The sequence below is a fragment of the Lagenorhynchus albirostris genome, chromosome 9 (genome assembly GCF_949774975.1).
Source record: "Lagenorhynchus albirostris chromosome 9, mLagAlb1.1, whole genome shotgun sequence".
Lineage (NCBI taxonomy): Eukaryota > Metazoa > Chordata > Mammalia > Artiodactyla > Delphinidae > Lagenorhynchus > Lagenorhynchus albirostris.
Genome location: NC_083103.1, coordinates 25,293,856 through 25,320,159, shown reverse-complemented (window position 1 = coordinate 25,320,159; position 26,304 = coordinate 25,293,856). Strand labels below are relative to the sequence as shown.

The following is a 26,304-nucleotide window of genomic DNA, read 5'->3' as shown; positions in this document are numbered from 1 at the left end:
GTTATCTCCAATATACAGATGATATAACAGACTAAATGAATTTTCCAGGTCCATACAGTCAGTAAACGGAAGAGCTGAAATCCAGACTCAGGTTTATCTGGTTCTAGAATCTGTATTCCTGCCTACCTCCTTTTTTTTTTTTTTAATAATTAATTTTTTGGCTACATTGGGTCTTCATTGCTGCGCGCGGGCTTTTCTCTAGTTGCGGTGAGAGGGGGCTACCCTTCGTTGCGCTGCACGGGCTTCTCATTGCAGTGGCTTGTCTTTGTTGCGGAGCACACCTGTGCAGGCTTCAGTAGTTGTGGCACGTGGCCTCAGTAGCTGTGGCTCGCGGGCTCTAGAGCGCAGGTTTAGTAGTTCTGGCGCACGGGCTTAGTCGCTCCATGGCATGTGGGATCTTCCCAGACCAGGACTTGAACCCGTGTTCCCTGCATTGGCAGGAGGATTCTTAACCACTGCACCACCAGGGAAGCCCCTGCCTACCTCTTTTGTATGAATAGAGTGGTGCTTTATGAGTAAAACCTTGTTTTGTGATGTACTTTTCAGCTTCTCTCCAGATTTGAGACTACCTTTTTAACTACTAGAGTAATATGAAACAGCTGGTATCCCAAATACTCTATCAGCATAAATTTCTGCTAAAACATTTGTAAAGAATTCTCATTTTGTTATACAAGGAAATTAGCATAATGGAAAATCATTGTTAGAGTCAAAACATTAGAGATGTGGCTAATCCTAGTAAGGTTTTACACTCTATTCCCCCAATTCAGAGTTCTTTGCAATTACTGTTATATTCCCTCCTATGTTCCTAGAGCAAACATTTTATAATCTCTGTTATAAAACATGAATCTAGAACTAGTTTCTTCCAGACAACAGTTACTATCTCATTTTTAGTTAAAAATCACCACCATCAACCTGATCCTTACTAATAGGTCTTTGAAGTTCTCCCTTTACCATCCCCATTGCCTCCTCATCTGTGAGAACTCATCATCTCTTGCTTGGACTATTGCAACAGACTTCTCATTAGAATCCTTCCCATCAGTCTCTACACCAGTCCGTCCTCCGCATTGTCATCACACTTTATAAAAAAGGAAAACCAATTGTTACTTCTCTGCTTTGAAATGCTTCTTGTTGCTCCATGGGAAAAAATTATAATGTGTAAAAATTCTCCCTTTCCATGTTTCACTCTTGCTCCACCCTTTCCACTTCGCCTCTTCCGTGACAACTGAATTTCTCATTGTTCCTTGGACCTGTGAGCCCCTGTCACAATTGTGCTCTTTTGGGCAGGTTTTTTTCTACCTAGGCCTTTCTCTTGATTTTTTAGCCCAGCAGACACTTAGTTATCTTTGAAGACCATCTTCAAAGTCACTTTATGGAAGTTACTCCTGGCAGAATTAGTGCTCATATCCTCTAAATTCCCACAGCCCTTAAATATTTCTGAAGGGCAGAAGTTTTAAATTGCAGCAAGGTCTAGTTTATCCAATTTTCCTTTTATGATTTGCGCTTTTTGTATCCTAAGAAATCTTCGCCTAGCCCATAGTCACAAAAATTTTCTCCTGTTTTCTTCTAGGAATTTTAGAATTTTGCATTTTACATTTAAGTCTAGGGTCCCTTTTGATTTTTTTCTTTTTTTTTTTGGTATAAGATATGTGGTATGGGTTGAAGTTAATTTTTTTGCACATAAAAGTCCAGCTTTTCCAACACATTTGTTGAAAAGACAGTCCTTTCTCCATTGAGTGCTTTTTGCACCTTTGTCAAAAATTAATTGTATGAATTCATATTTGTGTGAATCTATTTCTGGACTCTCAATTCTATCACATTGATCTATGTGTTTATGCTTTCACCAGTACCACACTGTCTTAATTCCTATAGCTTTACAGTAAATCTTGAATGAAATAAGGCAGTGTGAGTCTTCTTTTTCAAAATTGTTTTGCCTATTCTAGTTCCTTTCCATTTCCATTTAAATGTTCAAGTCAGCTGTTGGTATCTACAAAAAAATCCTTCTGGGATTTTGATTTCCTTGAATCTGTGGCAATTTGAGGAACACTAAACTTAACAATATATTGAGCCTTAATTCATGCACACATTTGATTTCTCTCACTAGTCTTGTGTAGTTTTTGGCATATAGATCCTGCTTTGTTAGATTTATTCCTAAGTTTTTTGGGGTGCTATTTATTGTAGGTGACACTTTCTAAAATTTTCAGATTCCAATTATGCATTAGTAGATTATAAAAATAGTTATTTTTTATACGTTGATCTTAAATCCGCACAACTGATTTATTTTAAGACTTTTTAAATGGGAATTCCCTGGCGGTCTAGTGGTTGGGACTCCACAATTCCACTGCAGGGGGCACAGGTTTGATCCCTGGTTGGGAAACTAGGATCCCGTAAGCCATGTGGCACGGCCAAAAAAAAAATGGTTTTTAAAAATTAGATTCCGTAGGATTTTCTATGTAGAAAATGATGTCATCTGCAAATAAGGATAGTTTTATTTCTTCTTTTCCAGTCTAATGCCTTTTTCATTCCTGTCTTAATATACAGGACTTCCTATACAATGTTTAATAAGAGTGCTGAGTGTGGACATCCTGAACATGTTCTTGATCTTTGGGAGAAAGAAATCAGTCTTTCACCATTAACTATGATGTTCACTGTAGGTTTTTGTAGATGCCTTTTTTAATTGCATTAAAGAAGTTCCTTATATTTTATAGTTTGCCAACAGTTTTTATAATGAATGGAGGTTGAATTTTGTCAAATGCTTTTTCTTCATCTATTTAAATGATCATGTAGTTTTCTTCTGTAGTCTGTCAGTATGGTGAATTACATTGATTGATTGTTAAATATATCTGTGGCCTTGCATTCTCAGGATAAACTCCACTGACTGATATATTATCTCATTTATACATTGATGGATTCAGTTTTCTAATTTTTTTGTATCTGTGTTCACAATGAATATTAGTCTGTAGTATTCTTTTTGTAATGCCTTTGTCTGGTTTTGGTATCTGGTTATTGCTGACCTCATAAGTGAGTTGGGGAGTATTCCCTTCTTCTCTGTTTTCTGCAAGCGATTGGGTAGTATTGTTTCTTCCCCAAATGTTTGGTTGAATTTGCTAGTGAAACCATCTGGACCTGGAGTTTTCTATGAATTAAATTTCTCTGACAGAACTATTCAACTAGTCTGTTTCTTCTTGACTGTGTTTTGTATCTTTGAAGGAATTGGTCCATTTCATTAAGTTGTCAAATTTATGAATATAGAGTTGTTAGTAGCATTTCCTCATTATCTTTTTAATTTCTGTAGGTCTTGTAGTGATTCCCACTCTTACAGTCTTTTTTTTTAAAATAAAATATGGCCTTTTTTTAAAAAAAATTATTTATTTATTTTTGGCTGCACTGGGTCTTTGTTGGTGCACGTGGGCTTTCTCTAGTTGCAGCGAGTTGGGGGCTACTCTTCACTGCAGTGTGTGGGCTTCTCATTGCAGTGGCTTGTGTTGCGGAGCATGGGCTCTAGGTATGCGGGCTTCGGTAGTTGTGGCACGCAGGCTCAGTAGTTGTAGCACATGGGTCCCACTCTTACAGTCTTGATGTTGGTCATTTGTATCTTCTCTCTTCATCTTCGTTAGTCTGGATAGAAGTTTATTAATTTTATTGATCTCTTCAAAAGACCAGCTTTTAGTTTCATCGATTTTTCTCCTTTGTTGACAGTTTCACTGATTTCTGCTATTTTCATTAATTCCTTTTTCTGTTTGATTTTGGTTTATTATGTGCTAGTATTTTTTTTTCTAGTTTCATATGGTAGAAGCCTAAATTGCTGATTTCAGACCTCTATTCTTTTCTGCTTTAAGCATTTAATGTTACAAACTTCTCTCTAAGCCCTGCTTTAGCTATATCCCACAGATTTTATTTTTATTATTTGTTTTTATTTTCTTTTGTTCTAAAAGTTTTAAAAATTCCACTTGGTGCTTTCTTTTTGATCTATGAGTTATTTAGAATCATATTTTAAGATATTCAGATATTTGGGAATTTTCCAGACATCTGTCCTTTATTGATTTCTACTTTGTGTAATTTCAATTCTTTAAAAATTTTAAGGTTAGCTTTATAGCCCAGAATATGGTTGATCTTGATAAATGTTCCAGTGCACTTTAAAAGAATGTGTATTCTGCTGTTGTGTGGATTGTTGTATAAATGTCAATTAGATCAAGTTGGTTGTTAGTGCTGTTCAGATTCTTCTCCTTGCTGGTTATCTGTTTACTTTTTCTGTCAATTACTGCGAGAGGATTTCCAAAGCTTCCAAGTATGCTTGTAGATTTGTCTGTTTTGCTTTTCATTTCTATCTGTTATTGCTTTGTGTATTTTGACCTCTGTTTTTAGATATGTACACAGTTAGGATTGTTAAGTCTTAGCGAATTGACCCTTTTATCAGTATATAATATCCTTCTTTTTCCTTGGTAATAATCTTTATTCTGAAGTCTACTTTGTCTGTTATCAATGTAGCCACTCCAGGTTTCTTTTGATGAATTGCATGTATATCTTTTTCCATCCTTTACCTTTAACCTATCTGTGACGTTATATTTAATGTGGGTATTTTGTAGACAGTATATAGTTCAGTTTTGTCTTTTTTTAAAAAACTCTAATCTCATAATCTCTCTTTCAGCTAGAATGTTTAGACCATTTACATTTAATGTAATTATTGATATAGTTCAATCTTCCATTTTATCGTTTTCTGTTTCCCCCCTTTTTTGTTCCTGTCTCCTCTTTCCTGTCTTTAAAAAAAAAATTATTTGAACTTTTTTACTATTTTATTTTAAAATTTATCTCTCTTTTTTTTTGGCTGTATCCTTTTGTATTATGTTTTTAGTGGTTGACATAGTGATTACAATCCACTTAGTTAATATTTTTGCTACTTAAAATGTAAAAACCTAAAAACCATAGAGATCTCTTTACCCTTGCCCTTATGTTATATATATTTCTCCTATATGTTACCTCTACATATATTGAAAACCCTGATAGAGAAGTAATTTTTGCTTTCAACAGTCATATATATTCTAAATAACTTAACAGGAGCAGAATAGTCTATTGTATTTACCCAGATATTTATAATTGCTGTTGCACTTCCTTTATTCCTGATGTTCCAGGTTTCCCTCTGGTATCATTTCCTTTCAACACAAAGAAGTTTTCCATTTTTAAGACTTTTTCTTTGATTTTCAGGATTGTAATTATTTGTCTGGATAAGGTTTATCCTGTTTGGAGTTCATTGAGCTTTTGAATCTATAAAATGTATCTCTTTTTCCAAATTAGAGAAGTTTGGGGACGTTATTTTTTTCTGCACCAATCTCTCTCCTATGGGACTCCAATGACATAAATGTAAAATATTTTTATATTGTTACTCAGGTTCCTGAGGTTCTGTTTATTTCTTTTTCAATCTTTTTTCCCCCTCTGTTCTTCAGATTGTATAATTTCTATTGGTCTGTCTTCAAGTTCATTGACTTTTTTGCCTTCTCAATTCTGCTACTGAGCCTATCCAGTGAATTTTTTATTTCAGATATTTTTTTCAATTCTAAAATTTATTTTTGGTTCTTTTTTCTAGTTCCAATGTCTCTGCTGAGAACTTAACATATTTCCATTCATTTCAAAAGTATGTTCACCTTACCCCAGGGAGCCATGGTTATGATAGCTGCCTTCAAGTCTTTGATAATTTTAACATCTGAGTCACCTTAGAGTGGCATCTGCCAATTATCTTTTCCCTTTGAAGTTTGGTCACATTTTTCTGGTTCTTAATATATTGAGCAGTCTTGGATTATATCCTGGACATTTTGAGTACAATACTGTAAGACTCTGGGTTCTATTAAAATCCTCTGCAGAATGTTGATTTGTTTTGTTTTAGCAGGCAGTCAGACCATAAGTTCTGTCTCATCTTTGAGTGATGGTCTGAAGTTAGTTCAGTTTTCAAAGCCTTTGCTCTGGTGCTTTGGATCTGTCGGAGCAGTTAGTCTGGAACTTGGGTGGATGGTAGACTGTTATAGTTTAGATCTCAAAGACTTTGCTCTACTAGTTTGGGTATATTCTGCATATGTGCAGTTTAGGCATGAAACTAAGATTTGTGTAGGTTCATGCACAGAACTAGAGGATACCACTCTCCAATTCTCTCTTCCCTGGGAATTTCCCTACATGCCCAGCTCTCAGGGTTCCCTTTCCCAGGCATTTGGCTAGAAATCTGGAATTTTCCTTGGATTTTTTTTAGCTGCTTATGCTTTAACACAATTCTGTACAACTAGGACTGCCCTTGGGGCAGCACACTGAGAGAAGAGAAAAAAGGACAGGGAATCCTCCTACATGTTTTTCCCCAACTTTATTGAGATATAATTGACATACAGCATTTTCTATTCTCTTCATGCCATAGGAGCCCATGCCCCATCCAGGTGCCTCTGGTACACCAAAAAGACAGGTCTTCTGTTCGGGTTTAAGATGTCAGGTTTACTGCCTTTGCGTTGCAGCTCTGTGACTTGGGTTGCCCTTGGGGCAGGGCTGGGAGAGAGAAAGAGAAGAAAAAAGAAATGACAGTGGCCCCCCACATTCTTACTTCGCATTGGGCTCCTTTCCCCACTCCTCTATCCAGAAAGACAGATTTTCTTGGAGTTTTTGTTGTCTGTGTCCTGTGTAGTTCTGCATAAGGGCCACCCTCTAGTCAATGCTAGGTGATAAGAGAGGAAGGAAAGTGAGGAAACACCTCTATATAAAGATTATTTCAGTTTGGGCTTCCCTCCCCAGTCTGCCTGCAGTTACTAACTTTGCAGAGTCTTCAGGTAGTTGCATTTTATGTTTTGTCCAGAGTTTTTATTTGTAATAAGTAGGTCTAGTGGACTTAACTTCATCTTGGTTGGCACCAGAAGCCTTTCATGAATTTTTAAAAATTTGTCTTACAGGTTACAGTCGTTATTTCTGATGCTCAAACTGTCCTGTAATGGGCCGGTAGGAGCCCCTTCAGTGTTTTGAGATTTTGATTGTGATTACATTGAATTCATAAATTAATTTTAAGGGAGAATTGTTAATCTTTACAATATTGTCTTCTCATCCACTTATGGAATGTAGTGTTTTTCTACTTATTCAGATCTTATTTTATGTCTTTTAATATCTTATCATTTTTTTCCACATAGATATTCTATATTATAGTATCTAAAAAATACTAGTTTTACTAGTATTTTAAATATTATTTTCCCCATAGTGTTCTCTCATTGGTTACTGATAATATATGGCAATGATTGATTTCTGTGTCTCCATCATGTGTTTGGCATTTTTGTTGCACTTCTATTTTAACAGTTTTTCCACCTGATTCTCTTGCCCTCTTAAGTAGATGATTATATCTTCTAAAAATAATGGTAATTTATGTTTCTTTTTTTTTTTTTTTTTTTTGGTAACTTATCTTACTGGCTCAGGCCTCTGTTGTTTAATAGTTGCAATGATAGCAAGCATCCTGGCCTCCTTCTTGATATTTAGTAAAATATGTAGTGTTTGACTATGAAATATATTTGTCAGTTTCTAGTATACCATACTCTTTAAGAAGATATCCTTATGTTTTGAAGTTCTTAAGATTATTTTAAAATTAACAATGAGCATTGAATTTTTTTTTTTAACATCTTTATTGGGGTATAATTGCTTTACAATGGTGTGTTAGTGAGCATTGAATTTTGTCAGATGCCTTTTTGATCTGGTTCTGGTAAATCTGCTTTCTTTTACCCCCACATTCATCTATTACTTGATTTCTTAATGCTAAACCTCTTTTTAAAAATTTCTACCATGAACTCTGCTTGGTCATGATGAATTGCTTTAGTCCACTGTAAGATTTAAGTTGCTGGTATTTTATTTGGGATTTTTAGACCTAGATTCATAAATGAAGTGAATGTATCGTATTTTTTGTCTTAATCTTCATTTTTGTATTCAGGAATATGCTGACCTTACAAATTGAATTAGGAAAGTTTTTATATTTGTTTAAATTTTAAAAAGCTTATTATATATAATTGGGATTTCTAAGAATATATCTAGAACTCTCTAGTTTTTTCCTGATAGTTTGATCTATCTGGGCCAATTTAAGAATGGCATATTTTCTAGAAAATCATCTCTTTCATTTAGATTTTAAAATTTGTTGTTATAAAGTTGTATATACTATTACCTCATAAGTTTGTAGTCTCCTCTGTTTCTGTAGGTATGTTCTTTCTTGTTCCAGCTGATTATTTGAATCTTTTTCCTTATCAATCTATGGAAGATTTGCCTATTTAATGGTTCCTTTCAAAGAACCAATGTACTTTTCTTTTTTTTTTTCTTCTTATCATTTTTTACTCACTTTTTCTTAATTTCTGCTTTTATCAGTTCTTTTTCCCTATCTTCCCTGGGTTGAATATTCTCTTTCTGGCTAGTTTGTTATTTGTTTGCTGTCTAATGAATGGCATTAAAGTTGTATGTTTCCTTTTTTTTTTTCACTACACTCTGGCTGTATTCCTCTGGTTTCAATTTTTAATGCTCTCACTGTCCTTTCTAAATGGTTTGTCGTTTCATTTGATTTCCTTTTAACCCAAGAGTTATTAAGAATAGTGGGGTCTTGCCTGTTTCCCAGTAGATTTTTGGTTTTTTGGTTGTTTTTGGTATTCCTTTAATACTAACTTATGGCCCTGTTGTATAGTGGTCAAAGGAATATGGCTTAAGTAATGTCTACATTTTGAAATTTGTGGAAATTTTGTTACTAGCTTGGTAAATGGTCAATTTTTATAAATATCCCATGAGTACCAAGTGCTAATAGATTTTATTTGTAATATTGTTCAAGTCCTTTATATCTTTTTATTTTTTGTGTAATGTAATAAATGATATTAGGTTATTTAACAAAATGTATATGTACATGTTGCAAGTAAATGATAGGTCTGGAATTTGCCTTAAACTATCCCAGCAAATATAAAAGAGGTGACAGAAAGATAAATTTATCAAAATGTTTGTGGTTGTTACAGTTGGGTTATGGTATCTGAGGGTTTGTATAGTCTTATGTATGTTTTAAATCTTTAATAAAAAGGTTTTTTAAAATCCTCCCTATCCTTATTTGTTTTTAGATTGCTTCATCTGTTGATTACTGAAAAGGGTGTGTTAAAGTATCCAACTATGTTTTATTGTTTTTCTAATACTGTGTAGTTGTTTTGAATCCGTGTAATTGGGTGTTTGAAATTTTACTACAGTTAAATTTCCTTTTATCATAATAAAATCTCTTTTTCACATTTAATTTCCCATTTTGGTTTTTAATATTGCCATACTAATCTTATTGTTAGCATTTTTAGTATATTTTCCATATCTCTTCTTTCAGAACATTTTTTTCTTGTGAGATATAACTCACATATGGAAATATGATACACATAAGAAAAACACACAGAAAATTCCCATAAATTTGAAAATGCAGATATTAGTTAAGACATATTCCCTGACCACAATGTAGTAATTTCATAAAAAAATAGCAGAAAGGAAAAAAGATAAATAAAAGTAAGTTTTTCTTTCTAAAACTTCTAAATAACTTCTGCTAACTTCTAAATAACTCATGGCTTTAAAAGGAAACCAAAGCTGAAATGACAACTCACTTAGGACAGTGGAGCATCATATTTTGGAACCAAGGGGATGTGCCAGGAATGTGTGGGGCAAAGAAGAAAATTTATGGTGTTAAATGCTACTCGTTAGAAAGCAAGAAAGTTCAAAAATAAATTGAGTGTTAAAGTAAATCCAGCTCATAATCTGTAGAACTAACCACTGTCTGAGTTGGATGGTAATCACCTCCTTGCTTTTCTTTTATAAATTTTACCACCTGTGTGTGTATCCCTGTACTTTTGTTTGGCCCATTTTAAAACTTCTCATAAAGAGCATCATACAGTATTGATAAGTTTTTCCTTCTGCTAATTTGGAAGCTATTCTTTTTATAAAATATTTCCTTAACTTTTTATTATGGAAATTTCAAACATAAAGTTATAAAGCTTGGTATAATTAAACCGATCTATGAATCACTCAGTTTCAGTAATCATCAATACATGGTCAGTCTTATTTCATTCTTATCTTTACCTACCCTCTCACCCCCCCCCGCCCGATGATTTTGATGAAATATTTCTGTTCTTTACCTGGAGATAATAGGGATTACAATATGCATTTTCACTTTCTCAAAATCCATTAGTATCTTACTCTCCTCCCGAATAACATAAAGACTCTGAGCACTAAAACTCCATTTTATCCCCTCCTAACTTTAATGTTACCATGTATTTTAATATTTGCGTTTTTTTCTTTCTGGCCACGCCACGTGGCTTGTGGAATCTTAGTTCCCCAACCAGGAATCAAACCCTGTCTCCCGGCAGTAGAGGTGCAGAGTCCTAACCACTGGACCACCAGGGAATTCCCCCACGTATTTTAATTCTATCCTATTAATACTCAACAAGAAATAGTGTATTAAATAGTCAGTGTTTGCTTAGGTTTATTTATATATTTACCATATTGCCCTCCATTCTTTCTTGCACCTCACATCTCCTTGGGATGACAAGCTTATGACTAAAGCATGTCCCTTGCAGTTTCTTTTTCTGAGGGTCTGCTGGTGGCCGTATCTCTGTTTTTGTTCATAGATAGCTATGTGATTTGTTTTGCCATGTAACTTAGAGTGTATTTTCAAAATTCAGTGACATTGCTATAATAAAATCCCTTTTATTTCTTCATTCATCCATTATTTAGAAGAACAATGTTTCCCAGTTCCTTTATCAATAAAAATGAAGGACAGAAATAAAATTGGTTGTAAAACCTATCTCAATAAGTAATATTCGCCCATGAGTCCATAAACGAGTAAGTTTTAAATGCCACATCCACTCAAAAGAAGCATTCTTTTTACATTTACATTTGTTTTACATTAAATTTGAAAAAATATTAATTTAGATCTACGGTATTATAATGTGTTATAAGTATTATAATGTTAGAAGTGTTTACTATATAGAGCCTTCTGGTCACAAGACATAAAAAATTGATTTCCATTTATATACATTTTTGAGGCAGAAAGTATGATGTATAGTTATAGTAGCATAAAAATATATTACATTAGGATAAAATTCTGTAATCTAATCTTGAATGATTAGATTATTTTCCCATTGTTATTGAGATATGATTGATGTACAAACTGTATAAGTTCAAGATATACAGCACAGTGACTTGATAATTAGATTATTCATTTGTATTTCCTCAACAGGCCTCTCCCTTTGGGAGGAGTCATATAAATGTATGAGGATAGTTTTAATTTGGGATACAGATCAGGTAGGCTGGCTGGTGACAGCTATTAGACCACCCCCCCCAGCCCCTCCTGCCCCCTAATTAGCTAGAATAAGGGAGAGATGTACTGTAGTTGCCAAGCACTGTAGTTCATTCATTTCCCTTGCCTATCTGCTTTTCCATTTTCTTTTGTGTTTCATAGGTCTGGATTTGTGTTGGGCTCTGCTTCGATTCCCTCTCAACCCCTCCTGTAGGCAGGTAGAGTTCACTTTCTTCAGGGAACAGTTTTTACATTTTGGCCTGTGATCAAGCCACCCCTGCTGCCTACAGCTCAGCATAAGCAAGGGGATCACTGCCCTTCCTGTTTTATTTACTTATTATTGTATATGTCATTATTTTAGTTCATCAGCACTACTCAAAATTACTGCTGCAGTGCTACATGTTCTTTATATTTGTTTCTCAGCCTGGAGCTTCTCTATCAGCTCTAGGCTTCAAAGTCCTTTTTTAACAGCTTTGTTAAATTATAATTCACATATCATAACATCCACCCATTTAAAGTGTACAATTCAGTGGGTTTGTAGAGTTGTATAACCGTGACCACAATCTAATTTTAGAATATTTTCATTATCCAAAAAGAAACCCATTATTAGTCAGTCTCCACACCCAATGATAGGCAACCACTAATCTATCTTCGCTATAGATTTGCCCTTTTTTGGACATTTCATGTAAAAGAAATCATATAATATTTGACCTTTTGTGACTAGCTTCTTTCATTTAATGTAATGTTTTCAGTGTTTATTCATGTTGTAGAATATATCAGTACTTCATTCCTTTTTATTCCCTAATAATGTGGATATACCACATTTTGTGTATCCATTCATCAGCTGATGGACATTTGGGTGTTTTCCATTTTTTGGCCATTAGGAATAATGCTGCTGTCAACATTCATATACAGGTATTTGTGTAGATTTATTAGAAAGTGGAGTTTAGAAGTGGAATTCCTTGGTTATATGCTTAACATTTTGAGGAATGGCCGAACTATTTTCCATAGTGGCTGTACCATTTTACATTCTCTCCAGCAAGGTACAAGGATTCTAGTTTCTCCTCACGCCTGCTAGCATGTTATTGCCTGTATTTTTTGTAGCCATCCTAATAGCTGTGAGATTGCAATTATCTACTGAATTTGCATTGAGCTAATGACTTATAGTGTTGAACAGCCTTTCATGTGCTTATTGACAATTTTTATATCTTCTGTGGACAAATAGGTCCCTTGCTCACTTTTTTTTTTTTAATAAATTTTATTTATTTATTTAGGCTGTGTTGGGTCTTCGTTGCTGCACGCAGGCTATCTCTAGTTGCGGTGAGTGGGAGCTACTCTTCGTTGCGGTGCATGGGCTTCTCATTGCGGTGGCTTCTCGTTGTGGAGCACGGGCTCTAGGCCCACGGGCTTCAGTAGCTGTGGCACGTGGGCTCAGTAGTTTTGGCACATGGGCCCTAGAGCACAGGCTCAGTAGCTGTGGCGCACGGGCTTAGTTGCTCCGCAGCATGTGGGATCTTCCTGGTACAGGGTTCAAACTCGTGTCCCCTGCATTGGCAGGTGGGTTCTTAACCACTGTGCCACCAGGGAAGCCCTTGCTCACATTTTAAATTGGGTTGTCTTTTTTATTATTGAGGTGTAAGAGTTCTTTATATATCCTGGATACAAATCTCTAGGAAGTACATGATTTGTAAGCAGTGTTTCCCATTCTGTAGGTTATCTTTCCACTTTTGTGATGGCATCAATTGCAGCACAAGTTTTAAATTTTGATGAAGTCCAGCTTATTTTTTTCTTTTGTTACATGTAGGGTCATGAAAATTTATACCTATTTTTCTTCTAAGAGTTTCATGATTTTAACTTTCACATTTATGTCTATGATCCACTTTCAGTTAATTTTTGTATATGGTGTGAGGTAGACATCCAACTTTATTCTTCATTCCTATCTGGTTGTCCCAGCACCATTTGTTAAAAAGCTTTTTCATTTTTCCCCCATTGAATGGTTTTGGCACCCTTGTTGAAAATCATTTCACCATAAATACAGAGTTTATTTCTGGACTTTAATTCTACTCTTTTGATCTATATGTCAATCCTTACGCCACCATCACACTCTCTTAATTACTAAAGCTTTGTGGTAAAGTTTTGAAATTTCTGAAATGTGAGTCTTCCAACTTTATTCTTTGCAGGATTTCTTTTGGCTATTCTGGCTCTCTTGCATTTCCATATGAATTTTAGGAATAGTTTGTCAGCTTCTGCCAAAAATGCAGCTAGGATTTTTATAGGGATTATGCTGATTCTTTTTTTTTTGGCTGCACCACACAGCATATAGAATCTTAGTTCCCTGGCCAGGGATCAAACCCACACCCCCTACAGTGGGGGTGGAAGCGTGGAGTCTTAACCACTGGACCGACAGGGTAGTCCTTGATTCTTTTAATCAATTTGGGAGTTTGCCATCTTGACAACGTTGACATTTCCTATCCATGAGCACAGGATGTTTCTCCACTTATTTAGACCTTTAATTCTTTCAACAATGTTTATAGGTCTCAGAATATAAACTTTGTACTTCTTTCATTAAATTTATTCCTAAATAGTTTCTTCTTTTTGATGATATTATAAATGGAATTTTGTTCTAAATTTGTTTTTGGATGGCTCATTGCAAGCATTTCGAAATACAATTGATTTTTATATATTTATCTTATGCCCTGCAAACTTGCTAAATTTATTTATTCTAATAGTTTTTTAGTGGATTCCTTAGGATTTTCTGTATACAAGATCATTTCATCTGCAGATACAGTTTTATTTCTTCAGACATCCTTCTTAGGGGGAAGCATCTCATTTTTTACTGTTAAGTATGATGTTAACTGTGGGTTTTTTGTAGATGGCCTTTATCAGGTTGAAGAAGTTCCCTTCTATTTTTAGGTTCTTGAGTGTTTTTATCATGAAAGTGTTTAAATTCATGATACTGAATTTTGCCAAATGCTTTTTCTGTACCTATTCTGATGATCCTGTGGTTTTGTCCTTTATTATATTAATATGGTGATTGATTGATTTTCAGCTGTTAAAACCAAGCATGCATTCCTAGGATAAAAGCCACTTGGTTATGATGTATAATTCTTTTCAGTGTTGGTATATTTGCTCATATTTTGCTGAAGGTTTTTGTGTTTGTATTCATAAGGGATACTGGTCTGTAGTTTTTTCATGATATTTTTGTCTGGTTTAGGTATTGGAATAATACTGGCCTTGAATGAGTTGGGAAGTGTTTCCTCTTATTTCTTAGAGTTTATAATGGATTGGTATTAATTCTTACTTAACTGTTGATAGAACCCATGTGTACCTATTTGGGTCTGTGCTTATCTTTGTGGGATGTTCTTAATTTCTTTTATTCCCTTGTTACTGGTCTCTTCAGATGTTCTCTTTCTCCTTGAGTTCTTTTGGTAGTTTCTGTCTTTCTAGGAATTTGTCCATTTCATCTAAGTTATTTGTTAGCATACAGTTTTTCATAACATTACTTTATAATCCTTTTTATTTCGGTAGCTTCTACTGCTATTTCGAAGTATTTGGGAGGTGCTGTTTTTGTTTTCCACGTCCAATCAGCTTTTCTTCTAGGAATTCACAGTTTCAGTTGGCTGACCCTTGTCTTGCATCACTTTTTTGTCTCTATTCTTTTAAAAATATTTTTGTGCTAAATACTTAAGTGGAAGTAGGGAGTTTAGGTCGATGGAGGTTCTGTCTAATTGTCATCCAGATGTAATTCTCACCACTTTGGTTCTTGGAAGTTAACAACCATTCTTTAATTTCATTGTTTCAAACAATTTGATGGCAAAAATAATAAGGTCTTTCTTTGTAAACTGTTCAGATTTTACTCAAAGCAAGTAAATGTTTAATAATTTGTATTACTAATTTGCATTTGCTTGATCTAGTTTCAGAAGCCCTACAGGTGGCAACTACTAGTCCAACTGCCAATACTACTGGTACTGCTACTACTTCCTCCACCACTGTGGGTGCAGTTAAGCAAGAACCTCTCTACTCTACTTCATCTGCAGTAAATATCCTGGAAAATATAAACTCTGCAGAACCCCCAAAGTCCATCGAACATGATGGTCTTCCTTCAGACCAGTTTGCAAAAGGACAGGACACTGTTGCCATAGAAGGTTTTACAGATGAGGAGAACACAGAAAGTGGAGGAGAAGGCCAATACAGAGAGCGTGATGAATTTGTGGTAAAGATAGAAGACATAGAGACTTTTAAGGTGATGTGAATGTTCACAGGTATAAAGGTCATAGCTTAATGGGCGTGCCCTATGGTAGCCTTCATGATGACTTTTAATACCATGCATCTAGCCTGAATTGTGAAAAGTTACATTTTTATAATTCTGTTGTCATAATTGTTAAATAATGAAATCAAACTAGAGATGTCAGGTATTTTGAAAAAGAAAATAGCTTAAAATAATTTTAACTCATCTCTGAGTCTTGTGTATTTCTGACTGGTCAGTATATTGCATTTAGCTACTAGTAATTAGAGCAGTTTTGAAATGTTAATTTTTTTCAAAGCTTCCAAGTCATTTGTATTATTAGAAGTTTGGAGAAAATGGTTATTTATCTAACTTAAAGTTTAAAGAAAATTACAGGAATACAATGTAAAAGTAGAATTAGACTTTTTTCAAATTGCAGAATGTTATAATTTCATATAAGAAATTTTTAGCAGTGTTTAAGAAAACTTATTTTGGGGTTTTTGTTTGCTTGCTTTTGATTTTATTTTTTAATTGGGGTGGAGAGAAATGGTATTAAAAATACAATGAAGAACATAATGTTTAAATTATCCATATTCCTTCCATTCACAATTAACTATTGTTAATATTTTAGCATATTTGTTTCTGGTCTTTTTGAATATATACATACTGTTATAACATTGCATAAATAATGTATGACAATATCATTAGTGGAAAACTTTCCAGTAGCTATACAAAAGGGTAATGGGTTACTTTGCATGTTTTTGCTCCCTGTTTCTGGAAGAATTTAAGCAGAGATTGAATAGCCCACTTAAAAGAATTACTGCAAAAGTTCAGCTAGGTAAAAGATAAAAGGTTGAGCTAGGTAGGTCTTTAAGATTCCTTTCAGCTCTAAGATTCTGTAAATCTAGAATATGTTGCTAGTTTCTATAAATGTTGTTAATACTTCTTATTACAGGAGGCTTTAAAAGCAGGAAAAGAACCCCCAGCTATTTGGAAAGTACAAAAAGCTTTATTACAGAAGTTTGTTCCTGAAATTCGAGATGGGCAAAGAGAATTTGCTGCTACAAATAGTGTAAGTAAAATGCTTGTTTACATTAACCTTCCTATTTTTTGACAGTGATCCTGGGTAAAATACAGAATGATGTAAATTTAAATGTATTGTTTAATGTATGTATATTGAGCATTTCTGAGATAAAATATTAAAATTGAACTACAGAGTATATGATACTGATTTTAAAATAAAATTAATGTCTAAATACCAGCTACTTAAATTGCTTAACTTTTTATTTTTTAAATAAAGGAAAGGAATTAGTGTTAGTCTGTGAAGAATTCAGATGGACTCAGAGACTCTTATATTGATTGTTCTGCCAGAGTCAGATATCCTGATTTACCAAGAAGACTTACAGAATTATTTTCTACCTAAGTAGTTGTTTCATAGCCCTGAGTAAGTGAGCATCTGATGATCAGCCAAATAAGATTGCATCTATATATGGGCTTGCAGTTAAGAGTGAGGCTGGAATCAGTTTTACTGAGGGTACAACTAGCCTGACCAGAGCTGCATTTTGAAAAACTTGAAGGATGGCTCTGTGACAGTCTATCAAGACAACAAAGTAATATTTTATGTACAGAATGTACAATTATGTAATTCAAAGTGTTTCTTTCCTTAGTACCTTGGATATTTTGGAGATGCAAAGAGTAAATACAAAAGGATATATGTGAAGTTCATTGAAAACACTAACAAAAAGGAATATGTAAGAGTGTGTTCCAAAAAGCCACGAAATAAGCCTTCACAAACTATCAGGTATTTATTATTTTATGTAATATGTTTATAGTAATTATTGGAAGGCTTATTATTGGCAATGTCTTGTACAAAGAATTACATAAATTAAAGAGGCTGATTTTTTTTTTCCATTATGTACAAGTCTGAAAATTCAGTGCCTGATGTAATAAGTGATTCTTTTTGAAGTAATGAGACAGGAACTGTAAAGCCCATGGCTGTCATGGTGGGATGGGTACCCTTTTCTTCCGAGTCCTTTTGGTGTCACCCTAGTATAGTGAAAAAAATTGGATTTACAGTCTAAAGGTTTGAATCCATCTTTTTGTGACCTAGATTAAGATAACCTTTCTAGGGACTTCCCTGTGGGCCAGCGGTTAAGACTCCATGCTTCCACTGCAGAGGGCCCAGGTTCGATCCCTGGTCGGGGAACTAAGATCCCACGTGCAGTGTGGCCAAAAACAAGAAGAAAGAAAAAAAAGATAACCTTTCTAAGCCCTCTTTTTTATCCATAAATAAAGTGAAAATAATAACAGAATGTCAAATTTAAAATGAAAAAACATTGAGCCTGCACATTACAAGTACAGTAGAATTGTCGTTATGGATCAGTGCGACTCTGGGTTGTCTGGAGCGTGAATTTGGAAAACAGATGACCTAGCCACGTTCCCTTTGATCTCTGTGGGAAAGGGGGTGTGAACCTTGATATTCTCAATCTAGTGCTAGGAAGATCTCGTTTAATGAAGATTCCAGCGTATTGGACACAGCCCACCTTATTTTTATGATGCAATTTTATCCACTCCCTCAAATCTCCAGAACTAGTATATAGCAAATCTTATTGAGGGGCTCTAGAACAGGTGCAGTTGGGATTCCACATCAAAACCTGGCACCACCAGAGCCTGTGAGAGTTTCTGATGTGACTATAAGTCCATTGACCATCTGCCGTGTACAGCCTCATAGTCAGGAAGATGAATTTACAAAGGGAAAGGAAGAGTGGAGGGAGAGAGAGAAATAGGGATGGAATTAATATAGTCCCTTATTAACTGAATATTGAATGTCAGTGGTTAAAGAGTATATTACAAGAGACTTTTGGAGGAATCACCGTTGGAGATGTGTAGGACTTAGACTTTATTTTGGAGATACTGGTGAGGTAAATAAACTTTTCTTCACCAGTGTTTCTCGGGTTTTTGTCTATTTTATTTTATTTATTTTTGGCTGCATCACACGGCATGTGGGATCTTAGTTCTCTGACCAGGGATCAAACCCACACCCCCACCTACAGTGGAAGCGCAGAGTCTTAACCACTGGACCACCGGGGAAATCCCTCGTCTAATTTATTTTAATTTGACAAGATTTCAGTGCATTAATGAAGTCTGTTTGTAACATTGCAGAACTGTTCAGGCTAAGCCAAGTAGTAGCAGTAAAACTTCTGATGCTCCAACACCAAAAACTACAACGACAAAAGCCCCTTCCATGAAACCCAAAGTTAAACAGCTAAAAGTAAAGGCTGAGCCACCACCAAAGAAAAGGAAGAAATGGAAAGAAGAATTTTCATCATCCCAATCTGACTCATCTCCCGAGATCCACTCTAGTAGTAGTGATGATGAGGGTGAGTTCTCCATGAAATGAATACCTTGATAACTTTAGATTATGTACATTAGTGGGGAGGAGCAGTGATGCTGACAATTCAAAATGTATTTACTTTTAGTTAATTAGGGAATTTAGCTACCTAATTAAGTTCTGCTTAGGCATGTATTTGCCCATGACTGAGCTAGATAACTGTGCCTTAGTTTCTCTTTTATAAAGTGAAAAGGTTGAAATAGATAGCAGTTATCATACTTTTTGACCTTAGAACCCTTCTACGCTGTTAAAAACTGTTGAAGACACCAAAGAGCATTTATGTAGGCTATATATATTGAAATTTACTTCATTACAACTTAAACCTGAGATAGCTGTAAAACACAGAATATACCAGGAAACATTCCATCTGCCATCAAACTTGTTGTGTAATATATGCAAGAGATTTCTAGCAGTTCAGTAGTCTAGAGCAGAAGTAGGCAAACTACTGCTAGTGGGCCAAATCTGATCTGCAGCCTATTCTTGTAAATAAAGTTTTATTGGAACACTGGGATTCATTTACATATTTTCATACAGTTACTTTCCCATTACAGTGACAGATGTGAGTAGTTACTACAGAGAGTATATGACCACTAAAGCCCCAAATATTTACCATCTGGCCCTTTACAGAAAACGTTTGCTGACCCTTCTTCTTCTAGAGCATACATTTGAAGGTAGTCAGGAAAAGATGAAAGGATGATGGAAGGCTGCATATGCCATGCTAAAGCTAAAAAGCTTGGGATCCTGTAAGCAAAGGGGAGTCCTTGGAGGGATTTAAGTAAGGGAGCAACATGGAAAAATCTAAATTTGAATTACGTGACATCATAGTTCAGGTATAAACTGAAAGTCTGAACCTAAGTTTTGGCAGCAGGGATGGAGGAGAGAGGACACATTTGAGAAATTCAGGATGTAATCTTGGCAGAACTTGAATGATGAATCGGGTGTTGGGGGAACTGTTGAGGTGGATGTCCAGGATGGTTTCTGACATTTTAAGTATCACTGCTAGGGAGCTGATCTTAGAGATTACTTGGATAGAAACAGAATTATAATAAAAACTCTTCAGTACAGAAGTTTACTTTAAATGTATTGTTTTTAAAAGCTACTTTTGAACTGTTGTTTAGAAGTAGGCACGTTGGAATTTATAAAGAAATTTAGTGCTTTGAGTATGTGTGGAAGGCATTATACGTAATTTCGCAGTTAGCATTTCTGCCTACTGTTTAGAGAAGTTTGGGTTCTGAATTTGCACTCAGTTATTTATACAGCTTCCTCAAATGACAATTAAGGTGAAAATTTTCTTTCATTGGTAACTTGAGTTACCACTAGGTGTCACTAACAGGCAAGCATTTTTAGTGCTTCTTAAAAAGAAGGCAAATATTGATAATAAACATAGATTTATAGACTGGTGATTTTCAAGCTGTTTGTTTCAAGACTTCTTTATAATCTTCAAATTTACTGAGGATTCTAAAACACTTTTTGTGTGTGTGTGTGGCCTGTATCTATGTATATCACCAAGTATCAGTTAAAACAGACAATTTTAAGATATTTTAAATAAAAATTACATATTCACATAAGTTTTTTTAGACAATTGTATTTAGTTAGAAGAATAGCATTTTCATATCTGCTTCTGTATTCAGTTTGTATATATATTATTTTGGTTAAAGTATATGAAGAATACCCAGCCTCACATTAGCTATGTAGTTGGGAAAGAGAGGAGTATTTTGATTACCTTTTCAGATAATTATGTATATTTTTCTTTGATACTCAAAGGATTTTATTTGATAAACTTGACAAGTGGTAGCTTCTTCAACTTTTCATGCTTGTTACATTAAAATCTATTGGTTTGTTTTACCCTTTGAGGTATCTTTCATCCATGAATGATTTTATAACATTTTTTGGTAATGTGAAAATATCTGTTAGCTCATTGATGTACATAGTCTATTTCATGTTTTTTCCACATTTTAAAATGTGGTAAGATATATAAAACATAAAACTTCCCACTTTTAACCATTTTTAAGTGAACGATTCAGCAGCATTAATTATATTCACACTGTTGCTCAACTGTCACAGCTATTTCCAAAACTTCCTGATCATCCCAAACAGAAACTTTGTAACCATTAGGCAATAACTCCTCATTCTCCCTTTCCCCCAGCTGCTGGGAATCTCTACTCTATTTTGTCTCCATGAATTTGCCTACTCTACATATCTCATATAAGCGTGGCTTATTTCACTTAGCATAATGTTTTTAAGGTTCATCCATGTTACATAGCATATATTAGAACTTACTAGTTTTTATGATTGAATACAATTCCATTGTAAGTTTATCCATTGTATGTTCTTGTTTATCTTTTTATCTATTGATGGACACTTGGGTTGCTTCCACATTTTGGCTGTTGTAAATAATGCTGCAGTGAACATTGGCATATAAATATCTGTTTGTGTCCTTGTTTTCAATTATTTATATACCTAAGAGTGGAATTGCTGAGTCATATAATTATATGTTTAGCTTTTTGAGGAACTGCCAAACTTTTCCCACAGTGGTTGCACCATTTTACATTCCCACTAGCAATGCATAGGGTTCCAATTTCTTCACATCCTCACCAATACTTGTTATATTTTGTTTTTTGATTATAGCAATTCTAGTAGGTGTGAAGTGGCATCTCATTGTGGTTTTGATTTGTATTTTCCTAATGACTAATGATGTTGAACATCTTTTCAGTTGCTTACTAGCTATTTGCTTATCTTCTTTGGAGAAATGTCTATTCAAATCCTTTGCCCAGTTCATGTCTCCTTTTGTTCTTGAGTTGTAGGAGTTCTTTATATATTATAGATATTAAACCCTTATTAGACATATGATTTGAAAACATTTTCTCCCATTCTGTAGATATTTCAGTTTTTTTGTTTGTTTGTTTGTTTTGCGGTACGCGGGCCTCTCACCATTGTGGCCTCTCCTGTTGTGGAGCACAGGCTCTGGACGTGCAGGCTTAGCGGCCATGGCTCATGGGCCCAGCCGCTCCGCGGCATGTGGGATCTTCCCGGACTGGGGCACAAACCCGCATCCCCTGCATTGGCAGGCAGACTCTCAACCACTGCGCCACCAGGGAAGCCCTTTTTTTTTTTTAGTATATGTGCTGCTGAAGTGAGCACAGTGTTTCATTTTCTTGATAATGTCCTTTGATGCACAAAAGTCTGAAATTCTGATGAAGCCAAATTTATCTATTTTTTTTTCATTGCTCATGTTTTTGGTATCATACTTAGAATCCATTGCAAATCCAAGGTCATGAAGATTTATCCTTGTATTTTCTTCTAAGAGTCTTATGGTTTTAGTTCTTACATTTACATCATACATTTTTGCAGTATCAAAGAAATGACATTTTTAATATCAACACTGATTTCATCAGTGAAGTCCTTAAGTATTGGAATGTTGTCAGGCTCACAGTGGTGGAAACAAGTTTTCCGGAATTCTGATTTTCACTTGAAACCTCAGATTTTATCATTGGCAACAAATAGTGTCAGTTGTTTTCCTTGCAGTGACAGGTTCACTTCGTTAAGAAAATGTCTGCCAAATACCCAAGTCTGAATAGGCATAGTGTATCTGTCAGTCATTTTTTTTCAGATAAAATTGGTATCCCAATGGGGGAAAAGGTGGCTGGTTCATCTTGTAATTCAAACAATTACATGGATGCTTTTCCTGGAGAAAACTGTCATACTTCATAGCAGAAATGCTTTATATGTACCTCTCATTTCATCCCACAGAATTTTAAGACATTTACTCAAGAGTAGAGATTTAATACAATTAATAATTATTACCGCTTCATCAAGGATTATTCTTAAGGGAAATTGTTTTTTTTTTTCCTTCAAATTCATGGCAGTTACATGACAGTCATGGCAAAGTATATGGCTACTAGTACAGTTTGGTGTCACTGCCTCAATTCAGGCTAGGTAAGGCCCCAGCAGTTTTACCCAACATTCCTCTTACAAATGTCAACAGAGTGAAAAAGGTATATAACATCTTAATATTATTAGGAAAACAATTTGACATCAGAGACCCCTGAAATGGTTATGGGGGGAGACCCCGAGGGGTCCGTGGACCAAAGTCTAAGAACCCCTGTTAAAGGCCGTGATAATAGTTCTGTACTTGAATGAAAAGAGTCAAAATTCAGACACACCTCTAATCTTGCAGTTCTTGCCATTGAATTTGAGTGAAATTTTCTTTATGCAAGGCTATGTTTACATTAAAATTTTTTTTTAATATGTGTTGACTCTAGACCAGAATTTTATAGAAATTTTATAGAAACCATCAGTTTTGAAGTGGCACGACCTGGCAGCAGATGTCTGGTAGGGCCAGGGGAGGAGAAACAGGTTCCTATGGGGCAGATGTTTCCAAATGCTGGGCTGGTGTTGGGCTTCAGAGGCACCTGGGAACTTTTTAAAAAGGAAAACATTTAAGCTTCATCACCACTACCACCATTACCACCCCGGATTCTGTTTTAATAAGTCCAGCAATCTGTTTTTTTTGTTTTGTTTTAAAAGCTCTCCAGTGATTGTGATGTGCAAAACCACCTTTGAGAATCTCTCACCCACGGTGTTTTTAAAGGCAGAGTGGGAGAACCTTGAATTTGAAGAAATTTTATCTACAACCTTTTATCTGCTTATAGACACTTGCTATAGAGCAGAGTGTTTTTAAAGTTGTCAGGAAGGAGTATTTAATATTTCATCTTTTCTCCCTCCCAGAATTTAATCCTCCAGCTCCCTTTGTCACTCGTTTTTTGAACACAAGAGCAATGAAGGAAACCTTTAAGAGTTACATGGAATTGCTTGTTAGCATTGCTTTGGATCCTGACACAATGCAAGCCTTAGAGAAGAGCAACGGTACAGTCTGCTAAGTAGTACTTTCTTGGTAGTACTTTCTGGATCTTTTTTATTCTTCTCTGTTAGTTACATATTTAATATGTGGTTTTTGTATATGTTGTCAGTTAACAAACTTGATATATTGATTCTATAAAATGGGGTCATAGCTTTTCATGAATTGTTTGAATATATGAACAATTTTATATTGAATATATTTTTATTGATTTCTACTCATGAGAATATTATGTAACTACCCACTAGTTTGTTTCAATTCTAGAATCTTTGTCATCCTCATAACATTTCACCAATTGTCTGAGTTGCGTGGAAGGTCCAGATGTCAATATATTCTGTTTTCTAATAATTGGGAAGATAATAATGGTGTAAAGATTAAAATTGTATATTCGTGTCCAGTAAAAGATACATCACAGAGTAATTATTTTCTAATCAATCAGTAGTAAAACAATAAACGCCATGGGTTATATTTATTAATATTATTCCCTTTTTACTCTTCCTTTAGTAACTTTTTCTTATGGTAGAGTAGGGATGAAATTGACATAAGAAATAAACTGGTAATTTATATATCTTATAATGTTATAAATCTAACATTTACCCTTCAGCTACTATAGCATTCACCAGGGACAACAAGAAGAGAGAATAAAAGGATTAACGAGTCAGTTTCCATTATCCTTCTATCAAAATGAGTTGAACAAGTGTAAGATCAAAAAGATAGTAACAATGAATAATCAGTAACAATATACTTCAACAGCAATGCCTAATAATGTATATTGTTTTATTATTTCCACATACTTTGACATACATTATTCTATATTAATCCCAGAACAACTTAGCCATTTTTTGGGTGAAGACAATGATGCTGAGCCTTTTTTGAAAAACGTTAAGTGAAGAAAAGAAAAAAGGTTAAGTGACTTGCTTAAGAGCCCACAACTTGCAAGTAGCAGAGAAAGGATTAAATCCAAGGTCTTCTAATTTCTAGTCTTGCTTTTTTGACTATATAATCAGAGGCATTAATTCATACATCAACTATTGTAGAGCTGGAAGAGACGTTAGAGAAGATATTAAATGTGTTTCCTAAAGTTACAGAACAAGTTAGAAGAGCCACAATCAAAACCCAAAATTAATTCCCTAGGTCAGCATTTTGCCAATAAACATTTTCTCTCTCAATCAGAACTCCTTGCATCATAAAATATGCATTTCTTAGTAGTGATCATTTCTGGGTGGTTGTATTTTAAATGATTTTTTTTCTATTGCTTATCATTTTTTTTTAATTTTCTCCATTTAAAATGAGGGATGAAAAATTTAATGGTTATATTTAAAAATAATCCACAAATGTTTAAAACTTATTTGTGTGAAATGTAAATTTTTATAATACTTGAATAGATTTAATCACTGCTAGAAAGATAAAAAGAAAGCTATCAGGTGTGTTGTGGTGATCTTAGAAAGCATTCCTTATTGAGGACTTTTTCTTCAATTTGAGGAAAGTGTTCTTTTTCTGGTCCCTGTGCTTGTGTTTATTCTCCAATTATAAAGAGTCATTTTGTTTAGCTATGAAATTAGTAACCAGATTCTGAGGGTTATATATACATTTTCAGAAGGGTCATTAAAGCTAATTAGTATTATAAAATGTTATGCTGATAAATTAAGAAATAGTTTAGTAACCTAAAATATTTAATACAGCACTAAAAGTAATTAACTTATACTCTGAAAGTGTTTCTCTTAAAAGAGCTTAAAGTTTCAGAAGGGTAAAAAAGAATTCATAATCTTTGGGTAAGAAACCTTCATCATACTTTTACTCTCCCCTTTTCTCAAATAACTATTTTGACTCTTCCCTTGTGTATTTGAAACTGGATTTTGACTATTTTTCTTGCCCTACTTTTTCTTTGCCCCAAACTGTAGTGAATTAAGAATATCATACTCAGGGGCTTCCCTGGTGGCGCAGTAGTTGAGAGTCCGCCTGCTGATGCAGCGGACATGAGTTCATGCCCTGGTCCGGGAAGATCCCACATGCCGTGGAGCGCCTGGGCCCGTGAGCCATGGCCGCTGAGCCTGCGCGTCTGGAGCCTGTGCTCCGCAACGGGAGCGGCCACAACAGTGAGAGGCCCGCGTACCGCAAAAAAAAAAGAATATCATACTCAGTATTTTATAAAAAATATTAATGTTAAATTTATGTTTTGGAATACTGTTATCATTCACATGGTAAATGAGGTCTGAAGAGATTAGGCAGTTTGCCCACTGGTTGATCAATTCCGGTGGCATAGATGGGGTTAAAACCCAGGACTTTTTTTTTTTTTTTTTTTTTTTTTTTTTGCGGTACGTGGGCCTCTCACTGTTGTGGCCTCTCCCTGTTGTGGAGCACAGGCTCCGGACACACAGGCTCAGCGGCCATGGCTCACGGGCCCAGCCACTCCGTGGCATGTGGGATCCTCCCGGACCGGGGCACAAACCTGTGTCCCCTGCATCGGCAGGCAGACTCTCAACCACTGCACCACCAGGGAAGCCCAAACCCGAGGACTTTTGATTCTGTCATCACACTAT

General features: G+C 35.0%; 1 protein-coding gene across 1 annotated transcript in view; it reads left to right on the top strand.

Annotated features, from left to right (window-relative positions):
* Positions 1–26,304, top strand: part of QSER1 (glutamine and serine rich 1) — a 78,089-nt gene that overhangs the window by 41,782 nt on the left and 10,003 nt on the right. The window contains exons 5-9 of the mRNA XM_060159453.1: positions 15,205–15,533; positions 16,471–16,587; positions 17,183–17,316; positions 18,678–18,895; positions 23,635–23,772. Coding sequence (XP_060015436.1) covers positions 15,205–15,533; positions 16,471–16,587; positions 17,183–17,316; positions 18,678–18,895; positions 23,635–23,772 — 936 coding nt within the window. The remainder of the gene's footprint in view (positions 1–15,204; positions 15,534–16,470; positions 16,588–17,182; positions 17,317–18,677; positions 18,896–23,634; positions 23,773–26,304) is intronic.